Raw genomic sequence first — 25,407 nt, forward strand, 5'->3', positions numbered from 1 at the left:
TGTGACGGAGGTTCACTCAACGTGGAAACGGTGGAATTATTTATTACCGGAACTTTTAAGTACAGTTAGAGCTTTGCTACGTCCGGCTGCATTGATTGCAGATATGCCCAGATGACGTAAAAAACACCTATATAGCATTTATCTGAACATTCTGAAAAAAAAATCAGTGATCACGCCACACAATTTTAATCTTACTTAATAGAGCCCTCGTTGATGAGTCCAGCGTCTGGTTCATTCTGATTGGTGATTGAAAAAAAGCAGCAACCAAGTGCTGATTGTAGTAATTACAGTTATGACTATCAAGAATCAATTAGCTATGTCCACGTCAGCAATCACATTTCAGAAATTTCAATCTCTTGCAGGGTGTACTTCCTCATCCTAATTCTATTGTTTATATGCATCATTGTTAAACATGCAACTCGTCAAACTCTCGAAAGAGACATAAAAAGCGAGTGGAACAGATTCATAGAGACCTTTATTGAAAACCAAAAGTCTATAATATAGCTGGCGGCTTCTTGCATGAAAAATTCTTCCCGCTCCATGTTTTACCCTCCTCTGTTACGCTCATTTTCAACTATATTCAATTCAAAACTCTTCATGCTGCACAAAAGAGTTATAAATCATTATTAAAGCCATATAGAAACTTATTGCCTGCTACAATGAAAATTTCAATTTGTCGATGTATGGGGCACTAGAATCAAGACGAGTACTAGTGAACATACAAACTAAAAGAAGAGCTATTTTAATTTTGAATATATCGGGTGAAATAGAATATTGCTTCTGACACCTGCAACTCTTTCGTAAGCTGCTTTCTTATGACTGCGTTAGCAAAGTTTGATAGAAGGTTATAGACGTAAATTCATAGAGGGTGAATAAGGCAAATGCATTTACGAAGCGCACCATACCGCAATAGAAATTTTGCCCAATTGTTCGAATTTGATATCTCCTGCAAGGCACACAGCACAAAAGGTACATTCTCTAAAGGTGGATCTTGTGAATGCGAAAGCATCATTTATTAGTGACTGAATAAAAAGCCACTTTTAGCGCGCACATTTTGTCTACAACCTCACGCATCATTACAACACCTTATCTTGGCCTATAGCCTTCTGCGCCCAGGTCAAGGTCGCAGTCAAGGAAAAATGTACCAGAAATATTGTTGCTATGATATGCAAGGTAGGGTGATAGTACGGGACATGATGCATTCAAAAGTATCTCTCGGAGGAGGCTAGTCTGTACACTTCGGGGCAGTGGGCGTGAGCGAGAACTTCCAGTGCACAGCCATATCGGGGCACCACTCGTTTATTTTTGCTAACATTGTTCCAAAAGTGGACACCGTAGCTGCCGTTTACCAGCCTAAGCACCGCTGATGCCACTCTTGCATCGAGCAAGTCCTGCCATGTTTCATAAGGAACTCCGAAGAAAACGGACGTGTTGAGGAAATGCACGTGCCGATAAAATTCGGCGTCTAAACGTACCAGTGACGTCAATGCAGGCCCACATATGCTCCACCACCTAGGATTGTACCAGCTTGCGCATTTATCGATAAGCGCTCCGAGTACGGGATGCTGTTTGTCGAAGAATAGTACAGCGCTACCTACCGGATCGGTCTTATTTTTGGCCTCGTAGGACAGACTGTTTCTTATTCCTTTGAGGGACTTGAGCACAATTACGTCAGTGTCCAAATAAACACCACCATGTTTCCAAAGCACGACATAGCGCAGAAAGTCACTGAGATGTGAAACCTTATAAGGGCTTTGATTTAATAATCCTTCTCTGGCATGCACCAGCGAATTCTAAGCCCTCATGGATCGAAAATTTGGAAATTTCGAAAGTGTGCGATGGTAAGGACAGTCAGAGGAGCTGATTTTTCCGGTAGAAAGAAGATGCACCGTGTAATCGCCGTTGTTACGGCAGGCTGACTCAATGCTGCAGGCTTGCCTGGGAGTCAGTTTTCTTTTAAAGGATGCTTCGAGGAACCATATGTGGTCTTGGCCCTGGGTACCGGATTCTGAGGAAGGAATGAAAGAGAAAGCCAAAGGGCCATGTTAATCTTTTGATATCTTAAATCACTAAAGAGCAGTCATAAGCCCCTGATTCCGCAATAATTTGACACTCGGATTCACTTAATTTACTGAGGAAGTCTCCGTACTCCTGCAGCCTACAACTGCTTCCTGCGAACTCTAGACGATCTTACGTTGTCTTTCCAAGTGGTGATTTAAGCGTACTCTTTACGGGACATAATGATTCACTATATCCTAGCAGGATTCTTAGCTGTGTCACGTACAAAATCTTTCTTTTGCGCAAATCCACAGGAAACATTTCTCTACGCCATTTCTTTCGCTCAACTGGGACAAAGTTTATTGTAAAAGCAGTACCATTTTCATTCCGTAAAATGTTCTCCTCCCCTGAAACCAAATCGTTCACGTACAGTAAAGAAAGCGAGATGCCTTCCTGACTCAATTACACTCTTTAAATCTGTTGACTCAAAAGTAACCATAAGGCAGAAGGGGCTTCGAGGGGTTGCCTAATAACTTTGTAATTGGTTTACTCAAGCCAAAGTGTCCCAGCCATGGCGCTCAACCACCTCAAGTTTCTCCGCTAAAGATCGTGAAAGAGAGAGAAGAATAAATGAAAGGTTGGGAGTTAAACAGTGCTGAGTTCGGTTGGTTACACTACACTTAGAGACTAGGAATGGGGAGGAAAAGATTAAAAGAAGCATGTATGCTACTTATTATAATGCATCAGCTGTTTTACCTAAATATTTTTGTCGAAAGAAACTGTCCAATCGTGTAAATTTTTTCTCTCAGTTCTTACGAAGCCAGATCGTACGAAGCCAGATCATCTCGAAGTTGCCAACTCACCATGTTTGGTATTTTTTTTTTGTAGCCAGAAATAACGAAGGTGTTCCGCTACCATGAGTAGAATGCTCGCTACAGAATGCCCCAGATACATTCAGTTAAATTATAATATACACATGCATTGGCATTTTACGTCTCTCTGTTTTCACGCTCATATCCTTTCGCGCATGCTAATTAGCAGTCAAGCTCACCTCTCCTTTTTTCTATAACAAATCTTTCTCTCTCCATAAGTAAGCAACTGACACCATTAGCTGGCGATGCGCTTTCACCGATAGCACATCGCCTTCGGTGAAGCATTACAAATGTACAAATATTGTCCCGTGGTAGTGATGGTCAAGAACATAGTAGCAAAAGTGCGAATGACGAAACTAACTCTTTATTCATTGAGCCTGCAGGAAAACAAGCTAACCTCAAAACACAACGATAGGAGCGAACAAAATCGGCGATCGTCAAAATCCGATCAGCGGGTCAAGCGCGTTGGCTAATATACAAGAGTCTTCGAAAGTTCCAGAGTGATCGCTGGGGTCCACATATCCTCCAGACAGTACTATACAATTCGTGTCGCGCATACACGCAATAAGATTACACAATGTTCAGTGACAACAGACAGCGGATAGAACCATCGATAACATTCGAGAAGCTTCCAATACATGCAGGTGCGTCCAACGCTGAGTGATAACGTTTGTTAGACGGTAAAACGCGGTAACCCGAAAAAGATAAACAAGTACACGTGTCAATATCTTTCCCCCGAAGTGAATTGTTGACGCTTGCGAGGCGGCCGCTTTGTCAACACCATCCAGGGACAAGGTGGAAAGCATGGGGACAGTAAATAAAGGGCTTTGTTCAGCATGGTGGAGGTGAAGGAATTAACATAACACAGACTGAATCGAAGCAGGGAAGCATGCCCCGGTGAATAGATTGCACGGTATAAGAGCGACCCTGGAAAGTTTTGATCACTGTCTAGTCCATAACTGACATAAAGCACTGTGTTAGTTGGTTAGACAATTTTTCCACACCTAAACCTCCCTACATATGTGTTCCCAAATTAGACCCATAGTAGCTATCCTTTCAGCAACTATATTTGTCTGCAAATTGGTTGCTTTTTCCTTTTAGGACACCCAACCCGGTTTTAAATTACATTTATTTTGTGCAAGCATTAAAATAAATGTACTCTCTATAATATAGTGGTTTAGCGGGGAAACATCTTCATATGCCGGAAAAGACACACACAAGCGTCCTTTACTGTGTCCGCGGGAAAAATAAACATGCCAGAAGTTGCTCCTTGCCAAATATAGTGTCCTTTTAAATATCTTGACATATGACAGGACTTTTTGAAGTGTATACACTCTACATTTGCCATTAGGAGGCGTCTTGTTGTACCACTTCGCACTGAATCAGAGAGACCTTGTAGACTGTGTCGGTGTACCTGAAATGAATGAATGAATTAATGAATGAATGAATGAATGAAAAGATTATAATTTTCTTTTGTCATTGCGATGTCTGCGTAAAAGTGAGGATATGGTAGCGTAGCAGGGAATATACGTTGTTACTTAGCCGATGAGCAGACGTAATGAGCAAATGCTAATAATAAATAGCTGTATACGCCGGGTGCCCTTTTTCTTTTAATTGCGAGCAGGTTCCTAGGCTAATCAGACAATTTTCTGTCTCATATGTAGCGTAACTTTGCAGGGATGTATTACCTTAGTGTCAATAAAATTATGTGCGAAAAGTAGACTTTGCTCGCGGTATTCAAACAAACTGAATTCTAAGTAAATCTCCTGTCAAACCTCACATACTTTTTCTTGTCCAACTGTCACTATTTTAAATACTGCGACATTGCACTATAATTGTTACATCTGTACCTGCATTCTGTCATCTGTATTCATGACCTCTGTATTCATGACATCTGTATTTTCGTTACATTTCCTGCATAATTTCACTATTGCTTCGCACGTCTGACGTCACGCCGCTTGAAGCGACACTTTCATAACTACTAGTCTTCTGTGCATACTGGCGGCGCTGGGGGAAAAAAATTGTACAAACCGTAATCACCACGTCTTGCTAAACCGATGTATATGATGAAGTTGTACATATACCAGCACCGCAGACAGGAAATGTGTCATAAAGTGGTGTGTGATTGGGTAGCAAAAAATGGGTAAAAAACAACGTAACGTTCCCATGTGCGTAACGAAGACGACAGTGACGATCCGACAAATTTCTATGAAATTCCGCTGTTTCAGGCAAGTAAGGAAATGAGATGTGCAATTACATTTCCTTACTGACATTTATGCAGATGGCTGTAATTGAAGAGATTTGCTGAACTTCCAGTACGATGGAAGGTGGCATTCGTATCTGTAACTTTTTTTAGCATTTCTTGCGTGCCGTAAACAGCCCTCGTTGAAAACAAAAGTAGACTTTTATATAATTGTAGAAAGAAAGGTTTGATGTTGTAACCAGGCAACAGGCGTAAACGCCTTCAGTGTTAAAAAGAACATCTCCGTATTGGCTAAGAACATTCCCTAAGAACGTATCTTTTCCTAGTAGGTGAAAAAAAAGTTGGTGTGGTTTAGCTTTGGTTAACCCTATAGTTGATAGCGAAAGCTACACTGCCCTGGCTAGGCCCATTGTCGAGCTGTGGCCGTGGTGTGGTTTCGCAATGATATATAGACATTTTTGAAATGAATATAGTGTTTATTCATCTTTTTTATGGCTATGAGGACACTGCGGTGATAAGTAAAGAAGTCAGACTTGGTTGCAACTCGCAGGAGGGCCCAACTCTACTCGGGAAACGGCAGCAATGTCTCCTTTCAGGGCTCCGTAAATGCTTAAATATAGTCCCACGTTGCGTGAACGCGCGCACGCGTTGTGTCACGTTGGTCAAAACAACAGCGGCTATAGTTCGACCAAACGGTTCCACGTACTGGCGCCGCCAACGTAACCGGACGCGCGGCCAAAGCGCTCCGACGCGCTCGGCGTCTGATTACGCTCGCCCGCACTCTCGCCCGCCCGCCCGCCCGCTCGCACGCACGCACGCACGCACGCACGCACGCACGCACGCACGCACGCACGCACACACACACACACACACACACACACACACACACACACACACACACACACACACACACGCACGCACACACACACCACACCAATAATGTCGCACTATAAACGCGCCTTAATGCTCTCCTGTGGTTTGACCTCTAGCTCTCACGGTGAAAACTGTTGGGTTGCTGACGGCTGCCCGAGACAGCGTAATGAAGCTTTCGCTTCAAAAACTTGGCAGGACCTATCTCGCGCTGTCTATCCACTTTTATGCGATTACCATTCAAGTAGTCTAGAGACATACCGTATAGGAGAAGACACCTGTATTTACAATCCGTAGCAGTCATGATTCTGAGATTTGGATTGCTTAGGCTATATCTGAGACATGCTGTCTCCGGTATATATGGCCCACTTTGCTATTACACTAGCTCACCCCTGTCGCCTATTACAATGAAGGCATGTGCATTGCTTGACGACGACTCAGTGACGTCTATGGCACAACGAAGGTGGCGTGACGACTATGGGATGACGATTATAAAATAGTGAAGATGCTTTAACGACAATAGCGTGACGCCAATGGCATGAGGACAGCGGGTTGACAACTGTATGAAAACGATAACGTGACGACGACTGTATGACCGCGGTGACACATATGCTCAGTGCAAAGAACATCAAACACATAAGAGATTGTCCACGTGCCGGCAAGCCAAGAAACGTCCATTCTTTACACGATAAACCTACAGACGGTGACGTTACCCATTTATACAAATCTTGCTATGATTTCAGCTTCGTTTATTTCACCTGTCGGCTGATTATGGTAACTTTTTTGGCCGCACATCTGTTGAAGTCACGTGTGCAGCCAGACCTGAAGCAGCGAGAAGCAAGAAAACCGCCTCCTACGATATTATTTGCTATGCTCCCGAAACCATCATTGTAACTACACCCTGCTTGCCCCTCGTAATATTTGTCACAAGACAAAGCGATCCTATACGCAACACATCGTGCACCATCTGGAAATTTGACTCCATGACATTTTATTGCGATATCAATTATACGGACATTCCGGCGTATTTCTACGATCGCCATCGGCGTTTCCGTGATGTTCCGTATTAAGTCCAAGGGAGATAACATCTCGCCGCGCACCGTATACTGTATGTGCGAGTAAGAGCGTGCGAGGGTGAGCCGACGATGGCGGTTCAATCTTGCGCGCGCAAGCATAGAGAAAGAAATTCAACAAGAGGGGACACTCGGCAAAAACTGGCAAAGGAAATACGTCACCATACGTCACGCTATACTTTTGACACCGAACGTTAGCTGCCGCGAGCATCGAAAAAAAAAGAAACTGAACTTAAGTTAGCAGGCATTGATTTATTTTTTAAATTCTTTGCCGCGAAAACTAAAACGTTTTGCGTATAAATGAACTTAAGCTTTGCGACTTATTTTCCTTGCCTTACCTAGCCACAGGTCAATGACTCGCCAGATTTATGCGTCATCCGCCAGACAGTCCCCCGAAGCCAGCGAGTGCGGCCGCGCGCGCGTTTGAGCGCTCGTCCGCGGCGACCCGTCTGTACCCTTTTTTTTTTTTTTTTTTTTACAGTAGCCTGGTCTCGTGGGCGCCCGGCGTATTCAGGCGTGCCTTCTGCACTGGGACAAGACACCACTTCACTATTGGACTACGGCAAGGTGAGAAATCTTGTTTCACAGTCTACGACGCAATTAGGCTTACGACACGGGACCGCGACTTAAGACGCAGTTAGCGAAAAACAGCTCGGCCGTGGTGCGTAGTCTAGTGCATCTTGCTAGGAGAAGTTTGTGCCGCTTTCTCTGACGCCAGACATTACTGAAAAGTAATTTCGTTGCTTTCTGGGGTACTTTTGAGGCAAGCTGGCCGCACAGCGCGCTGTGACGCAGTTAGCGATAAGCAGCTCGGCCGTGGTGATATAGTTTGGCGTGTAATGAATCTTAGAGGGACAAGTCTGTGACGTTTTTTGTGGCTTCGCAACTACATATACCTTCTTTCGGTACTCACGCCTGTTGAAAACGCGATGGGCGATTGCCAAGAGTGATAACATGGGGTGTGCTGCTGGCGCCGGCAGAACGCGCGAAAGATAATGCCGACGAACATATCAGAAACTTGTAATTCGAAAATTCCGTCTTCTAAAGGACTTAAAAAGGGCATTGCGCCCACGCATTTGTCTTGAGTGCCTGTTGCGTCCGTCTCTATATGTATGTAGCGTACCGTCGCGTCGCCCGAGGCCAAGTTTTTGAAACGCGAAGTCGCCCGTGTATTTGTGTTGTCAAAGTGCAGGAAATAATGCCTGGAAACGGGGGAACGCTTGGAAATCAGATGTTTCCATATTTTATGGTATTGTTTGGGATAAGTCAGGTATTTTCTACGCCATGTATGTAAAAGCGAATTGCTTTTGTTCGTAATGCCGCCCATTCACCGTTTCGCACGTTTCGCCTCTACACGCAGTATTACTATGTCGGCGTGCAAGCCGGCGTGCTAGCTTGCGTTCACAATACGCGTGCCCAAAACCGAAACCGGAAGTGATTGACCCGACCGCTTGGCACGCTGCAGTCAGTTCGGCCGCTGGGCCCTATGGGAGTGTCCCCTCTTGTTGAATTCCTTTCTCTATGGCTACAGTGTATTAGTACACTGTACTATGGCGCAAGTGGGAAAGCAGGGAGGAAGCACGCTGTCTTCCTTCACGCGCAAGGCACCGTGAGGAGGAGTGGGGTGGCGGCAAGGTAATGGCACGGTCTAGACAGGGCCCGCGAGCGCACGGGCCCTGTCTTGAAAGCGATCTGCGATGGGATCGGGGCCAGTATTTTGTAGCGATGCCTTTCCGATCCTAATGCCTTTTCTTGCTTTTCGCTCTTGGTCAGTGGTCAGAGCGACGGTCCGCTCACGTTATCAACGGGATCGCCCGGCCGTGAGCGGTGAATGATAAGACTGGTATAGGATAAAGCGTAACGCATTGCTACAAAATAGCGGCCCAGAGTGCGCCGAGTGCTGATAGCTTCGTGTGGGCTGTGTTCTCGCCGCTTAGTTGGCGTGGAAGCGAGAGGCAGCTGGCCGTGCTTTCTCGGTCCGGCGTTTTGACAGCGAGTGTGCGGGTTCATTGAGTGAGATGTGTTCATGATTGCTTGTGCGCACGTGACACCATGCCTGTCAATTTAGTTAGACAGCGAATGTTTAAAGTTTTATACGGTCAGTAACGCTACTATCCTTACTTCGTATACCTTTCTACTAAGTTTCTATCGCAATCGATGCTTCGTTTCAGGGGAAACTGCGAGTTTTCTCGCAACCAGGACTTGCTACCTTCTCTTGATATGTGAGCCTACAAAGCTTCCCAAGCTTATTGGCAGCCGAAAAACCAGGCGAACACTCGTGCGCTGAGCGATCTCCTTTAAATTGTCGGAAACACTGTGAGTGTAAGAGATCACACCTATTTTTTTTTTTTACCTGAGAGCACCGAACTTGCGACTTGCTTGTTGCACTTGCGAGAATATTTAAGGATACGTTAAGTATCGAACACTTGTACCAACAGTGGTTAACCAGCATCAGACAGGCGCTTGCCCTGGGCATCAAAACTGGAAATCACTGTGTAATGGCAAGACTTATTTAAAACATTCTCGAAACAAAGGATAGCGATCGCTCCCTTTGTAAGCTTAACATGGAGAGATTTGCATGGAAAAGGAGCCGTGTTCGCTCGTGGTTCTTAGCTCCAACAGGTGTGCACTTCAGAACAGAACAACCAACGATAAAAAAATTAAGACTTTAACAGGTGTGGGGTTATAGGACGTCATCGTAATCAGCTGACACTGGGAATAAAAGAACCGAAATCCACAGCAAGATGGGGGCAGATGTGTTCAAGCTCGCCATCTGTAGCTTTACCATATATAAGAATTAAAGGTTTTTTGACTCGCTGGCACGTTAAAATAAGTTGTCTGTGTGCGATGATGTATGGTGTTTAATGGCGCAAGGGCCAAGTATGGCCAAAGAGCGCCATGTCAGTGTTTTTGAGTTTGCAGTGGAGCGATGAATTCTGAGAAATAGATGAGGCGTGGCTGTAAAGGGGCCTAATAATAATCGCTGTAAAGTGCGTAAAATATATATGTACTAAAATCATGGCAATGACTAATGAGGTGTACTATGCAATGAAGAATGCATTGAGAAAGAATGACAAGATATTTAAAGTATTAAGATGGAGTAATTGGCAAGAAGCACAACTGCCTAGACAGAGCCCTTGAACCACACGGGCCTGGAGGCATGTGCTATAAAAAACTATCACAGCGGCATCCCCTAGAGAGAGGATGCGCTACGAACTTATCGGACTAATAACATGTAGCACAACATCCTTCAAAAAGCCAAGGATTGCATTGGCATTAAAAAGTGGTTCTTCACCAATAAACATCATGGGATGAATGGGATATGACAGCGGTATGCTACAGGAAAATGTTTTCTTCTCTCCGGTTCGGATTCCCGACACTCCAGCAGGACGTGGAGGACCGTCGTCCTCTCACCACATCTACCACAGGTTGGTGTTTCATCACCAGTAAGCAAAAAATTGTGGGTGCCGTACGTGTTTCCTATTCGGAGACGGCAAAAAGTGACGTCAATTCGTCGTGTTTTCGTAGCTGAGGGCCGGAAACCTAACTGTAGTTTAATCATGTGAAGTTTATTATTTGTTTCAGCGTCCCACACGCGTTGCGTGTGGCTTCGCAGTTTCTTTCGCAAGAAAGGTTTCAAGTCTGTTGCAGGAATAGCTACTGTATGATTACTAGTGTGTGATGTCGCCGATGTGGCCATTTGGTCTGCATGCACATTACCCTCAATGCCTCTATGGCCCGGCACCCAGCATATTATTACATGCTGGTTTGCTATATATGCTCTGCATAGGGCGGAATAGAGCTCCATGAGTACATGATTTTTGTGTTTGCAGAGTGACATCAGGGCTTTCACAACGCTTAGAGAGTCTGTACATATAACTGTTTTTTGAAGTTTTGTTTTCGTTATATGATTCACAGCCGACAATAGTGCATAGGCCTCAGCCGTAAAGATACTTGTTTGCGGGTGGAGTACACCGGATTCCGAGAAAGATGGGCCGACGGCTGCATAATAAACCCTGGCATGTGATCTTGAAGCGTCTGTGTAAAACTCTGTACACGAGTACTTGGATTGAAGCTCTAGGAAATGCATTTTAATGTGTGCCTCTGGAGCGTCTTTCGTGACCTCTACGAACAATGTGTCACACTCTATGATCTGCCACTGCCACGGCGGTAACAGTTTAGCAGGAGACATAGGTCGATGTTCAAGCACTGGAACACCCATTTGCTCACTAAAATTCCTTACACGTAATGAGAACGGTTTCCTCGCTGCCGGTCGGTTATGGAAGAGTGTAGCAGAGGTCATATCGTTTATGGTTGAATAAGAAGGATGTTAATTGTTTGCTTGTACTGTCAGAAAATACGTGAAACTGCTATATGAACGCTGCAGATGGAGTGACCACTGGTTCGACTCTACATAGATGCTCTGGATCGGGCATGTTCGGAAAGCACCGGTTGCGAGGCGGATACCTAAATGGTGAACGGGGTCTAGTATTTTTAATGTACTTGGCGTTGCGGAGTTATAAATTATAGCTCCGTAATCAAGGCGTGAGCGGACAAGACTCTTGTACAAGTTTAGGAGGCATTTTCGATCACTACCCTATGTTGTTGCGAGAAAATTTTTAAAAGGTTCGTAGTCTTCAGACACTTTGTCTTCAGATATTTAAGACGGGGGATGAAGGTAAGCTTAGAATCCAGAATTATGCCCAGGAATTTGTGTTCACTGCTCATGGATAGTTCCTCTCGATTGAACGTGAGATTTGTCACCGGTGTCACGCCTCTTTTGTTTGAGAAGAGTATGCATGAACTTTTCTGTGCGTTTATTTTGAACCCATTTACATCCGCCCATTTAGACAATTTGTGTAATCCAAGCTGCACCTGTCGTTCACAGATAGCGATGTTACATGATTTGAAACCTATCTGTACGTCATCGACATACACAGAATAAAACATGCTGCGTGGAATGACTGTATGCAGGGAGTTCATTTTTACAATGAAAAGTGTGCAACTAAATACACCCCCTTGCGGCACGCCAGCCTCCTGGCTGAATGTTCATGATAAAACATTGCCCACTCTTACGCGAAACGTGCGGTTAGACAAGTAGCTTTCGACTGTGTTTAACGTATTTCCGCGGACCCCCATCGCAGAGAGATCTCGCAGAATCCCCAAGCGCCATGTCGTGTCGTACGCTTTCTCTAAATCTATAAATACAGAAAGTAAAAACTGTTTATGAATAAACGCATCTCTGATGTTTGCCTCGATGCGAACAAGGCGGTCTATTGTCGACCTACCTTCTCGGAAGCCACACTGGAAGGGGTCTAGTATTTTGTTATTTTCTAGGAAACTGATTAAACGACGGTTTATCATTTTTTCATACAGCTTGCACAGGCAGCTTGTTAGAGCTATTGGCCTGTAGCTGCTGGCTAAGGACGGGCCTTTGCCTTGTTTAAATACCGGGATGACTATGGCTTCTTTCCATGAGGACGGAATACAGCCAGCCGCCCACATGGCATTAAAAAGAGACAGGAGTGTTGTCAGTGTTTCGGGGTGTAAGTACCTAATTATTTCCTACATGATACGATCGCCACCTGGCACCGAATTGTTGCAGCATGTGAGAGATGCTTTAAGTTCGGCTAAGCTAAGAAGCCTCAATCGAAGAACCTTTGCGGTTAAGAGGCTGCCGCTCTTCGCGTTCTTTGAACTTCAGGAAAGTTTCTGTATAATGCGATTCACTTGATACATATTCAAAGTGTTCACCTAGACAATCCTCCTGGTCTTCCAGGCTATCACCTTGACTACTTACTAAGGGTACAGGATGTGACTCCCGGCCTATTAGTTTATTTACCCTATTCCAGACTTTTGTTTCGTCGGTGTATGAATTTATACTGGAAATGTACCTTTCCCAACTCTCTCTCTTTGCACGTCGATGCGTTCTTCTGCCCTGTGACTTTGCTTGTTTAAAATTTATCAGGTTTTCAGCTGTTGGGGAGTTGCGAAACAATCCCCAGGCTTTGTTTTGCTTTTTACGTGCTTTTTGGCATTCATCATTCCACCAAGGCAGGCGACGTTTATTAGCCAGTCCATTAGTTTGTTGTATGCACCTTTCAGCAGCGTCAATGATGAAACCTGTTATATACGCCACAGCATCGTCTATGTTAAAAGAGGCAATGTCATCATGGCTTAAATATGGTATTTGTCGGAAAACTTCGCAGTTAGCCGAGTCAACCTTCCATCGGGGAACGTGTGGCGAGCATCTATCTTGTTCTGTTAAGCCTAGCATATTTGCAAAGTGGTCGCTCCCAAAGGGGTTCTTAAGAACGGACTACTCCAGGCATGGCATTAGTGTACTCGATGCTATACTTAAGTCAATGGATGAATATGTGTTTTGTGTAACGCTGTAATACGTAGGCTCTTTCTTGTTAAGTTATGATGCGCCTGAAGAAGACAGAAAAGTTTCAATCAGGCGACCTCTCGCATCGCAACGTGAGTCTCCCCACAAAGTGTTATGTGCGTTTAAATCTCCGACAACTATGTATGGCTCCGGAAGTTCATTTATGTAGTTTTGGAATTCGGTTTTATGTAGTTGATAATTGGGAGGGATGTATATAGAGCTGACAGTGACCAGCTTGTCAAACAACACCCCTCGGACAGCAACTGCCTCTAGGGGCGTACGAAGTTTTAGTTCCCGGCAGGCAATACCTCTGTCGACTACAATAGCCACACCACCGGAAGACACGACTGTGTCATCGCGGTCCTTACGAAAAATGGCGTATTGTCGGAGAAAATTTGTTTGCGTGTGTTTGAGGTGTGTTTCTTGGACACACAGCACCTTTGGATTATACTTATGTAGGAGTTCTTTGATGTCTTCGAGATTGTGGAGGAGTCCTCGGACATTCCACTGTAATATTTGTGTATCCATGTTAAATGTGGGTTTTGTGCTGTGTGTTAAGAAAGAGGAATTACTTCACAGAGCCCTTTCCGGGCGCCGTGATGCGGTGTTTTTCTTGTTTGGAGCGATCGCGAGACTCTGGCGGCTCCTTAGGCGCAAGTGCCGCCGTCTGGCTGGTTGTTGTGTCCATAGCCTCTTGCGAGGCGCTGGACACGCGCTCTTGCGAGCGGTTGGTTTGACGAGAAGGCCTCGCCTCGAGAGACGAGGCCCTCGAGGCCACCAGCCCGGAGGTCGATGGCCCCTTCTTGTGAGTTGGCAGAGCAGCGCTAGCTGCACCCACCGAGGGGGCGGATGGCGTCGCGAAAGGCCCACTGCGCGTGTGCCAGACAGCCGCCGGGGGCTGATGTGGCGCTGCCCCCTGACGCGCCACTTCGGTCAAGCTGGTTTTTGGCAGGTACGATACCCGCCTGCGTGCCTCCTTGAAAGTTATGTTTTCCTTTACTTTGATCGTGACTATTTCTTTTTCTTTCTTCCAAGACGGGCATGACCGCGAGTATGCGGCATGCTCGCCATCACAGTTGACACAGTGTGAAGTGTTTTCGCACGTTTCAGAGGCATGGTCACCGGAACTACACTTAGCACATGTCTGTCGGCCTCGGCAGTTCTGGGAACTGTGGCCGAAACGCTGGCACTTGAAGCAACGAAGAGGATTTGCTACATGGGGTCTGACCCGTAGCTTGATGTATCCGGCCTCGATGGATTCGGGCATAACACATATCATAACATAACATAACATAGATTGGGAAGTTTCTCGTACTTTTTCAGATCACGGAGCTCCAAGAGGAGATCCCCGCTTGCCATCCTGGATGATTTATAGCCTGGTCCAAAAATATCCGTCAAAGACTTTGAGACAAGGAAAGGTGAAATTGTTCGTACTGATTTATCCGACTTTTCAGAATGAATAACGTGAAAGCGGGGGAAGTTATGCGTTTGGCGTCCAAAAAATTGGAAAACATCTTCGGTGCGCCCTCTTTTCTGACGGCGATCATGGAGTGGGGGGAATGGTTCAGCCATAAGTATTGGTGCATTTTTCGGCAGCGACGCCAGCCACCCACCATGGAACCCAACGAGGGGACGCTGCAGAAACTGGTAAAGCTAGGTCCTGCAAACGCCAGCTGTACGCCACTACTATACCCAAATATGGCGTATCCAAGGTTGGCTACCCACACAAGGTTAACCCTAGCTGCCTGGGAAAACGGAAGTAAAAAGGAAGTGATAAGAAGACAGGATAGATTGAAAGTGAGACAGAAAGACGAAGATTTAAGAGGAGGACAGGAAAATAAAACTGCCGATTTCCCCTGGGTGGGTCAGCCCAGGGGTGCCGTCTATGTGAAACAGAGGCCGAAGAGGTGTGTTGCCTCCGCCGGGGGGCCTTAAAGGTCCGAACACCCGGCATCAGCTCAACCTCCAGGATCCCCCTTTCCCCAGACACGGCTAAGCCACGCAAGGTTTCACGCGGGAGGGTCCAACCCTTATGTGCTCGGGTACGTGGTGGCGCAACTCACCAAACGCCTGCAGACGCAGACGCCCCTGCGGGGGTCTGTGTGCGTTGTTTCCTAAGAGTAAATGAACTTTCACATGTAGGGTCACGAAATGAATCAGTTGGAAGTTTATCACCCCCCGCCCCCCCTGTCTCCCGTTTCGTCGTGTTTCTTTCACATTTTACGCCATAAAAGATGCTTCAAATTTCTTGAAACTAGCCCACACAGCCGCACTTGTCAACTTTTTGTGGCGTTGTTTTAATGCGATTAGCGTTATTTCGGTACTACACGCACATTTCCGGGACAGACTGTGTATATCTAACCGTTTTCCTTCCAACCTGGGTACCGGGTAGTCTGTGATCAAATGGTTAGCGCTTCAGGCTGCTGCGATGAATAACAGGGTTCGAATTCAACTGCCGGAATAATTTGGGTCGTTGAGTATGTGGCATTCAGTACGTATGTGTCGCTCTTCAACGAACCTCTTTTGCACCGACGTGGGCCACTGGCGATGTGGCACTGCATATGTGGCTCTGGGAATGTACCGCTTTTCTGTGAAGCTCTCTAACAGCAACTTGGAGCCCTGGGTTATGGGCCACTCGGTCTCTGTAGCTCTTCAGTGGACCTCATTGTCGCGAACTTGGGTAGCTAGTTATTTGCCAACAGCTATGTGCTGTTCCACAGTAGCATAAATGGTTCTTCAAATATCTGTAATGCGCAGTACAACCAACCCCCCCCCCCCCCCCCTACGCGTGGTCCTAACGGCGGTGCCGTCAGATAGAGCAGCGTGTGCAGCAGAAAGCTCGAGCTGGTTGCAGAAAACTACAAACATACCGGAGCAAATATTTGCAACACGACGAGGATTGTGCACGCTGCTGCGAAACTCCGGGGACGTGTCCGCACATCCTAATGTAATGCAAAAGAGTTCACCCAGTGAGGCCCTTAGATAACGTAAACCTTCCAGAAGCACTTGGATTTAAAGTGGACGGAAGCATCAGACGGTTAGCAGTCGAAATAAGCAAGACACATTTAGAGTATTGGTGGAAAACAATTGCAGCCATTCCGCTCTGTGAATGTGGGTTCCAGCGGAGCTGCAAAAGAACTACATAAAGATCAATCACTACACGCACACACACGGAAATCGCGTTGTAGCGTTCAGTGACGTCACGAATGTTCGGAATCACCGATATGTCGTTTTCAAGCCACAATCGGTCTCACACACGCAACAACTAAAGCCAAACGTTTTGTCCACGAAGTCTCTGTGGAATCTCGTATCCACACCACTGTAAGTATCAGCCTTCCGAGCGTGGTACCTCAGTCGTTGCGCCCCATTAATCGCTTCGCGATCTGGAGGGCTTTGCGCTCGAGCCCGCCGCTTACGGGCAGCCTCCTCGGCGCCTCCAAGCTGGTTCGTGCCACCCGCCGCTCTCGCTCAAGCTCACGTCTGCGGTCCCGAAGTTGGGCCTCGTGAGCAGCTTGTTAGTCTGCCCAGAAAGTCCCTGTGAAATTTCGCAGACGCACCCTTGTGCTCTTCCAATTTACTGGCGTGGTACCTGCGACGCCCGTCTTCCTGTCGACCCGCGCTTACGGGCAGCCTGTCGGGCACGATCCTCTCTGCTACTCGCAGCTCGTTTCCTAGCGTTCCTCTTGCTACGCCAGGGGTGAGCACATGCCTTTCGGGTTTGCTTTGCCTCCTCATAGAGGGCGCGGGAGCTTTGAGGTCAGTACATTGAAAATTCTATGAAAGGGTAGACATATACAGCTTCCCTGTAAAAATGCAGGGAAGAGATTTCTACTACCTGATCCGTTACAGGCATAGGTAGCGGTACAAGGTAGATAGAGAACTGTTGAGGAAGAATAAGGTTAAGGAGATGTTTGAAAAATGCTAGAAGGAAAAACATCTATAGCATACCTAATGAAGTAGTGCACCAAGTTGGGCTAGTTGGTTGAAGTTCATATTGGAAGGAGTTTAACTGCGCTATAAACAGAGACAAAGGAGCACGAAAAACACAACACGTGCGCAGACTCACAACTAACCTTTAATGTGTGAAAGGTGACATATATCCAATGAGGATAACAAAACAACATGATCTGATTGGCAAGACATGGTCACATGTACACTTCAATCATAGTCTCGCGCCTAGATATTGCACTTCGCAATCTGTAAGCGCCACCGACGGATCACTGATGCATCCACGTGTTTTCTTAATTGCATAAGCCTCGAAGATCTCCCGCGTGATGCGATCCTTATGGCGATATAAAATATAAAATATACGAAAATAGAAAATATAAAGAAGACACGTGGATGCATCAGTGATCCGTCGGTGGTGCTTGCCCCACTCCTACACGAGTGGGGCCCACTCCAACACGAGAGGTTATAGACGCACATTCAGAGAGGGTGAAGAAGGCAAATGCTTTTACGAAGCGCACCATACCGCAATAGAAAGTTCGCCTAAATGTTCGAATTTGATATCTCCTGCAAGGCACATAGCACAAAAGGTACTTTCTCTAAAGCTGGATCTTGTGAATGCGAAAGCATCATTTATTAGTGACTGAATAAAAAGCCCCTTTTAGCGCGCACATTTTGTCTACAATCTCACCCATCATTACAACACCTCATCATGGCCTATAGCCTTCTGCGCCCAGGTCAAGGTCACAGTCAAGAAAAAATGTACCAGCAAAATTGTTGCTATGATATGCAAGGTAAGCTGATAATACGGGACATGATGCATTCAAAGATATCTCTCGGAGGAGGCTAATCTGTACACTTCGGGGCAGTGGGCATGAGCGAGAACTTCCAGTGCACAGCCATGTCCGGGCACCACTCGTTTATTTTTGCTAACATTGTTCCAAAGGTGGACACCGTAGCTGCCGTTTACCAGCCTAAGCACCACTGATGCCACTCTTGCATCGAGCAAGTCCTGCCACGTTTCATAAGAAACTCCGAAGAAAACGGACGTGTTGAGGAAATTCACGTGCCGATAAAATTCAGCGTCTAAACGTACCAGTGACGTCAATGCCGGCCCGCATATGCTCCACCACCTAGGATTGTACCAGCTTGCGCATTTATCGATAAGCGCTCCGAGTACGGGATGCTGTTTGTCGAAGAATAGTACAGCGCTACCTACCGGATCGGTCTTATTTTTGGCCTCGTAGGACAGGCTGTTTCTTATTCCTTTGAGGGACTTGAGCACAATTACGTCAGTGTCCAAATAAACACCACCATGTTTCCAAAGCACGACATAGCGCAGAAAGTCACTGAGATGTGAAACCTTATAAGGGCTTTGATTTAATAATCCTTCTCTGGCATGCAACTGCGCCAATGGAGTCCCAGCGAGTTCTAAGCTCGCATTTACCCTCATGGATCGAAAATTTGGAAATTTCGAAAGTATGCGATGGTAAGGACAGTCAGAGGAGCTGATTTTTCCCGTAGAAAGAAGATGCACCGTGTAATCGCCGTTGTTACGGCAGGCTGACTCAATGCTGCAGGCTTGCCTGGGACTGAGTTTTCTTTTAAAGGATGTTTCGAGGAACCATATGTGGTCTTGGCCCTGGGTACCGGATTCTGAGGAAGGAATGAAAAAGAAAGCCAAAGGGCCATGTTAATCTTTTGATATCTTAAATCACTAAAGAGCAGTCATATGCCCCTGATTCCGCCATTATTTGACACTCGGATTTACTTTATTTACTGAGGAAGTCTCCGTACTCCTGCAGCCTACAACTGCTTCCTGCGATCTCTAGACGATCTTACGTTGTCTTTCCAAGTGGCGATTTAAACGTACTCTTTACGGGACATAAAGATTCACTATATCCTAGCAGGATTCTTAGCTGTGTCACATACAAACTCTTTCTTTTGCGCAAATCCACAGGAAACATTTCTCTACGCCATTTCTTTCGTTCAACTGGGACAAAGTTTATTGTGAAAGCAGTACCATTTTCATTCCGTAAAAGGTTCTCCGCCCCTGAAACCACGTCGTTCACGTACAGTAAAGAAAGCGAGATGTCTTCCTGACTCGAATACACTCTTTAAATCTGTTAGCTCAAAGAGAGAGAGAGAGAAAGAAGGGGAAGAAAGACAAGGAGGTTAGCCAGTTTAAATGCCGGCTTGCTACCCTGTACTGGGGAAAGGGGTAAAGGGAATAAAAGGTCATAGAAGAAAAAAAATTTAAAGAAAATTCGCGCAATAACGCGACCCTACGCGCTACAACGTTCAAACCCGGTCGCACAATTCACAAGCCCTCAAGAACTTCAGCAGAGCCCTTAAGGCCTTGAGTGCCGAAGCCCGTCTAGACCAGTGTCCTGAAACTCTTTCCTGTGTGAGGGGGCGATTGTCCAGTTTTTCAAGCGCAGTCGCGAGCACTTTTCTTGCCACATTGTAGCGGGGACAGTCACAGAGGAGGTGCTTGATTGTCTCCTCGCAGCCACAGTTGTCGCAAGCAGGGCGGTCAGCCATTCGAATGCGGAAGGAGTAGGCGTTCGTGAATGCCACGCCGAGCCACAGGCGGCACAGAAGTGTTGCTTCCGCTCGTGGTAACCCTGGTGGACGACGGAGTTGCAGACCTGGATCCAATCTGTTCAGGCGTGCGTTGCTGAAATCACTGGCGTTCCACAGAGTCTGCGTAAGCTCGCGTGCGGGGGAACGAAGTTTTGTGGCGGCGTCTGTTCTCGACAGTGGTATCGTTACAATAGGGGCACCATCGTGGGCCGATCGGGCAGCGTCATCCGCACTGTGATTTCCCGAAATTCTGCAGTGACCCGGTATCCACTGGTAGATGATGTTGTGCCCTTTGTCGGTTGCGTGATGGTGAAGTAGTCGGATGTCTGCGACTAATTGTGCGTTAGGTCCGTGGTTGAAAGGGCACAGCAGGCACTGGAGAGTTGCCTTCAAGTCCGAAAATATGGACCATGACTGTGATGATTTGGGACCAATAAACTCCAGAGCAGCACGGATAGCTGCGAGTTCTACAGCCGTCGATGATGTAATGTGAGATGTCTTGACTTGGATGGTGACAGATTTCACGGGAATTACCACTGCACCAGCTGAACTTTTGGAGGAGACAGAACCGTCCGTGTAAACGTGGGTGCGTTCTCTGTGCTTTTCATGCATGAATGAAAGCACGGTTTGTTTGAGGGCGAATGACGACATCTCCGTTTTCTTTTTGATACCGGGAATTACAAGAAGGGCTTGGATTGGATGCAGGCACCACAGTGGTAGAGATGGTCGTGCTGCAGGCGTGAAGTTCAACGGTAAAGTTCCATGGTTGGCGGCAATAATCCTGCTAAACGCTGAACGAGGTCGAGCGGCAGGAAGGGAGCTGAGATGATTCGATGGAAGTCGTGCGAAGTTCCTGATGTGCATCTTTAAAGCGTCGACTTGAATGTATGTTTTGATGGGGTGGTCATGCGCGATGGCTATTGTTGCTGCCGTGGATGCACACCTGGGAAGGCCAAGACATATTCGCAGAGCTTGAGCTTGCACAGACTGGAGGGCACGGAGGTTGGTCTTGCCGTTCCCACTCAGTACAGGTAAGCTATAGCGTAGGAGACCCAGGAAGAGTGCGTTGTAGAGTTGGAGCATCGCCCTCACAGATGCAGCCCATGACTTTCCAGCGAGAAATCTGAGAACATGGGTTACCATGGCCAGCTTCTTTTCTAGGTAGGAGATATGAGGACTCCAGGAGAGGTCTCGATCGATTATCACTCCTAGAAAATGGTCCGTCTTCTCGTAGATGATTGTCTGTCCAATAATTTTGACGACATACGGTCTCATTATTTTGCGCGTGAAAGCGACCGTAGAGCACTTCTCTCCTCCAGACCTCGTGCTCGAAGATAACCTGATGTTACTGTGGCCGCTTTTTGGAGTCTGGCGCGCTCCCGGGGACGCGTAACTCCTGATGACCAAATGCATATATCGTCTGCATAGATCGACACATGGACAGATTGTGGAAGGGAATGAACCAGGTCGATGAGCACTAGATTAAATAGAGTGGGGCTCAAGGCTCCACCTTGCGGTACGCCACGGTAGGTGTTGTGCTTCGATGTCACACCATCTTCTGTTTGCACAAATAATGACCTGTCCTTCAAATGGCTGAGTATCCATCGAAAAACAAGGCCACCTAGACCGACATCGCCCAAAGCGTCCAGGATGGCTCGATGCGTTGTGTTGTCATAAGCGTCTTTAACGTCCAGGAATATCGCCGCTGACAGTCTCTTTAGGGTTTTGTCGCGCTGAACCAACGAGACAAGATCTATGACGTTGTCTATAAAAGAACGTCCGCGTCGGAAGCCTGCCATAGCGTCAGGGTATATCTCGTACCGCTCTAGGTACCACTCCAGACGTGTCAGTACCATCCTCGCCATCACATTTCCTAGACAACTGGCCAGAGCAATGGGACGATAAGACGCCACGTCTAGAGGTGATTTGCCTGGTTTGAGCAGAGGCACAAGGCGGCTGGACTTCCATGCAGCAGGAACCAGTCCTTCACGCCACAAATTATTGTACACGTCCAGAAGAGCATGCCGGGCTGTTTGACCGAGGTTGGCAAGAGCTGCGTACGTCACCCCGTCGGGCACAGGCGATGAGGAAGGTCTGCACGCTGCCAATGCCGCTTGCAACTCCTCGATCGAAAACAGATTGTCCATACGAGAATCCCACGAGATGGGAACGTCATAGGGATCATGCGCGGTGAACGAGGACGGTTGGCCGGCAACCTTCAAACAGAAGTCCTCCGCTACGTCGATCTCTTGGCGACCTTGGTAGAGAGCCAGGCATTTAAAGGGGTGGCGTTGTTGCGGCGATGTTCGAAGACCGCGCACCCTCCTCCATATATATGAGAGGGGTTTATGTGGGTCAAGGGAATCACAGAAAGTCTTCCACCTTAGAGATTGCAGTAAGTTGATCGGACGCTGGATCTTCTTCTGTATACGTCTCGACTCCCTTAAGTCGTAGATGGACTTGGTGCGCCGGTAGCGTCGTTCAGCGCGACGGCGAGTTGCTCGGAGGCGTTCCAATTCCGCTTCGAATTCGGAAAATTTCGGTATAGGCCTAAAAACGCTTGTGGCCTTTTGAGCAGCGTCATTAATTAGCTCCTCGATGTTTCCAGGTACACAGTTCTGATAATTTTGAAACATCTGCTCCATGAGGAGCGTGCATTTCGGCCAGTCGATGCGATGAACAGTGGTACAGTGTGACTTGCCGATGCCTTCGACCTTGACATATGTTGGGACATGGTCACTACCATGCGTTTCGTTGTCTGAGAACCATTTCACACTGCTACTGAGGGATCTTGAAATAAAAGTTAAGTCCAGCAGCTGCTGTAAGTCAATCCCCGCAGAAAAGTGGGACTTCCATCATTTAGGCAGCAGAGTTCATGGTTCGACGCGAAGGTTAGCACACGTCGTCCTCGGCAATCCATCTTTAAGCTTCCCCATAGCGGATGATGCGCACTGAAGTCGCCGGTAACAATCCATGGTCCAGGTGTCGCTTTTAAGATTGCACTTAGTCTTGCGTTGTTAAATCGGCTCGAAGGTGAAATGTAGGCAGCTACGAGCGTGAGTGTGACGTTCTTGCATTTTACGGTCAAGCATACGTACTGATTGTCGTCATCAGGTGCCACTGGGTGTAAAACATAAGTGAGATCACACCTGACATAAACGATGACTTTGCTGCGGTCGCTACAGGTGCCAGACATGAAAGCTTCATATCCTCATAAACGGATCGCGCTCTCAATGTTTGGCTCACAAATAACGATGATCGGAAATTTGTTCTTAAAAACAAAGGGACGAAAGTCCGAAATGCGGGATTTAAGGCCACGGGCATTCCACTGGAAGATAGACGCTTCCTTGACTTGTTTAAGGAACGAGTGCAGAAAGGAGCAGCCATGGTGCTTCTCAAGACTGGACAGTACCGGATTCAGCGCATCCAGTATCTGAAGCGCACCTCGAGCTGCCGGAGTGTGTATTGACGTCAGGAGAACACGGAACGTGTTCATAAGGGCCCTTATCATGGTGACAACTTGTTTGTCGTCTTCTTGGCTGCTGTCCGAAGGTGAAGCATGATTTGGCGAGCGTGCGTCATGTAACTTCTCCGCAGGTTGGTCTAGCCTCGGCAGCGGAGGCCACTCCTCGCGTGAGGCAATGACATTCGAGACTTTCTGCGTAGGATCCTCGCTGCTAGTATTGCTAGTTGTCTGTGGAAGTGTGTGGACTGTCGGCGGACGCGGTGCATCCTTAGCAATAGCAGTGGGTTTCCTCGAAGATCTCCGGCGATGTGAACGCCAGCGTCGCACCTTAGCGGCAGCCTCCCTGTGCGACGAACCATCCCTGACCATTTGCCTCAAGACTTTCATCTCCTTTTTCAGATGTGGGAAATTCTTGGAAGATGCGTCGTGAGAGCCTTGACCATTGGCGCACTTTTGGTTTTCTGCACGACAGGCGTCGGAGCTGTGCGACCCAGAGCATCGTGAGCACACGGCTGTCTTTGTGCAAACTGCCCTATCCTTTGACACTTCCGGCACTGAAGCGGCTTTGGCACAAAAGGCAGTACTACTTGTCGAAAGTGACCGACCTTGACGTGTGATGGTAGACTGTCTCCTTTGAAAGTGAGCTTCACGCAGGTCGATTTCCCTAGGCGACGGGCTTGCAATATGGCAATTCCCTCTGTCGCCGGCTTGATGAGTATAGGCAGATCGGCATCGCTTATGGAATTGTCTGCATCATACACAACACTGGCCGTAGAGGTATGTTCATCTTGTTTGAAGCAGCGTACGTTGATGTTATCCAGCACCTTGACGTTGCTCAAAACATCTAGCGCACTGTGGTCTGCGAAATCAATAGCGACAATGCTCTTACGGGCATTGATTCTAACATCTTTGATCTGACCTCCAGCAAGGGGCTCGAGTGCCACAGATGTAGCTTGGTGGTTGAGCCGGTTTATATTGTCGCTAGCGGCCACAGGCACAAATAAAATTGTGTGCTCCGATGACTTTCGCATCGGGATCACAGTAGCCTTACTTGCGGAAGGAGGTATGCTGATGAGCCTTCTCTTTGCTTTGCGCTTTGCTACGGGCACGAAGTCACTGTCATCCGAGGTCTCATCACTGGTCGCTGAGTAGATCACAGTGTCCTCGCTGTCAGTGTCACTCGGGTGACTAGACCGCTTTCTCGGCGTGGTCGCTGTTGACGTGGAAGGACCCGGCACCCCTCCAGGTGACTGCACATCCATCGCCGTAGTTATGGGAGCGGCGTCTCCCACAAAGTAGCTTGGAATTCGCAGAGACAGAAAAGCAGCGTTCCATACAACTGTTAACTCAAAAGTAACCATCAGGCAGAAGAGACTTCGAGGGGTTGCCTAATAACTTAGTAATTGGTTTAATCAAGCCAAAGTGTCCCAGCCATGGCGCTCGACCACCTAAAGTTTTTCCTCTAAAGATCGTGAAAGAGAGAGAAGAATAAATGAAAGGTTGGAAGTTAAACCAGTGCTGAGTTCGGTTGGTTACACTACACTTAGAGACTAGGAATGGGGAGGAAAAGATTAAGAGAAGCATGTATACTACTTATTATAATGCATTAGCTGTTTTACCTAAATATGTTTGTCGAAAGAAACTTTCCAGTCGTGTAATTTTTTTCTTTCAGTTCTTTTCACTTCAAATCTTGTACAAAGCTAGATCATCTCGAAGTTGCCAACTCACCATGTTTGGTATTTTTTTTGTACCAAGAGAAAACGAAGATGTTCCGCTACCATGAGTAGGATGCTCGCTACAGAATGCCCCAGATACATTCAGTTAAATTATAATATACACATGCATAGGCATTTTACGTCTCTCTGTTTTCACACTCATTTACTTTCCCGCATGCTAATTAGCAGTCAAGCTCACCTCTCCTTTTTTCTATAACAAATCTCTCTCTCTCCATAAGTAAGCAACTGACACCATTAGCTGGCGATGCGCTTTCACCGATAGCACATCGC

At 46.9% G+C, this 25,407-nt stretch overlaps 1 protein-coding gene across 1 annotated transcript in view; it reads right to left on the minus strand.

Annotated features, from left to right (window-relative positions):
* The window catches only part of LOC125943522 (uncharacterized), a 1,494,167-nt gene that overhangs the window by 967,863 nt on the left and 500,897 nt on the right, over positions 1–25,407 (minus strand). Inside the window, exon 6 of the mRNA XM_049662881.1 lies at positions 18,898–19,005. Within this exon, the coding sequence (XP_049518838.1) occupies positions 18,898–19,005 (108 nt within the window). The remainder of the gene's footprint in view (positions 1–18,897; positions 19,006–25,407) is intronic.

The sequence above is a fragment of the Dermacentor silvarum genome, chromosome 2 (assembly GCF_013339745.2).
Source record: "Dermacentor silvarum isolate Dsil-2018 chromosome 2, BIME_Dsil_1.4, whole genome shotgun sequence".
Taxonomy (NCBI): Eukaryota; Metazoa; Arthropoda; class Arachnida; order Ixodida; family Ixodidae; genus Dermacentor; species Dermacentor silvarum.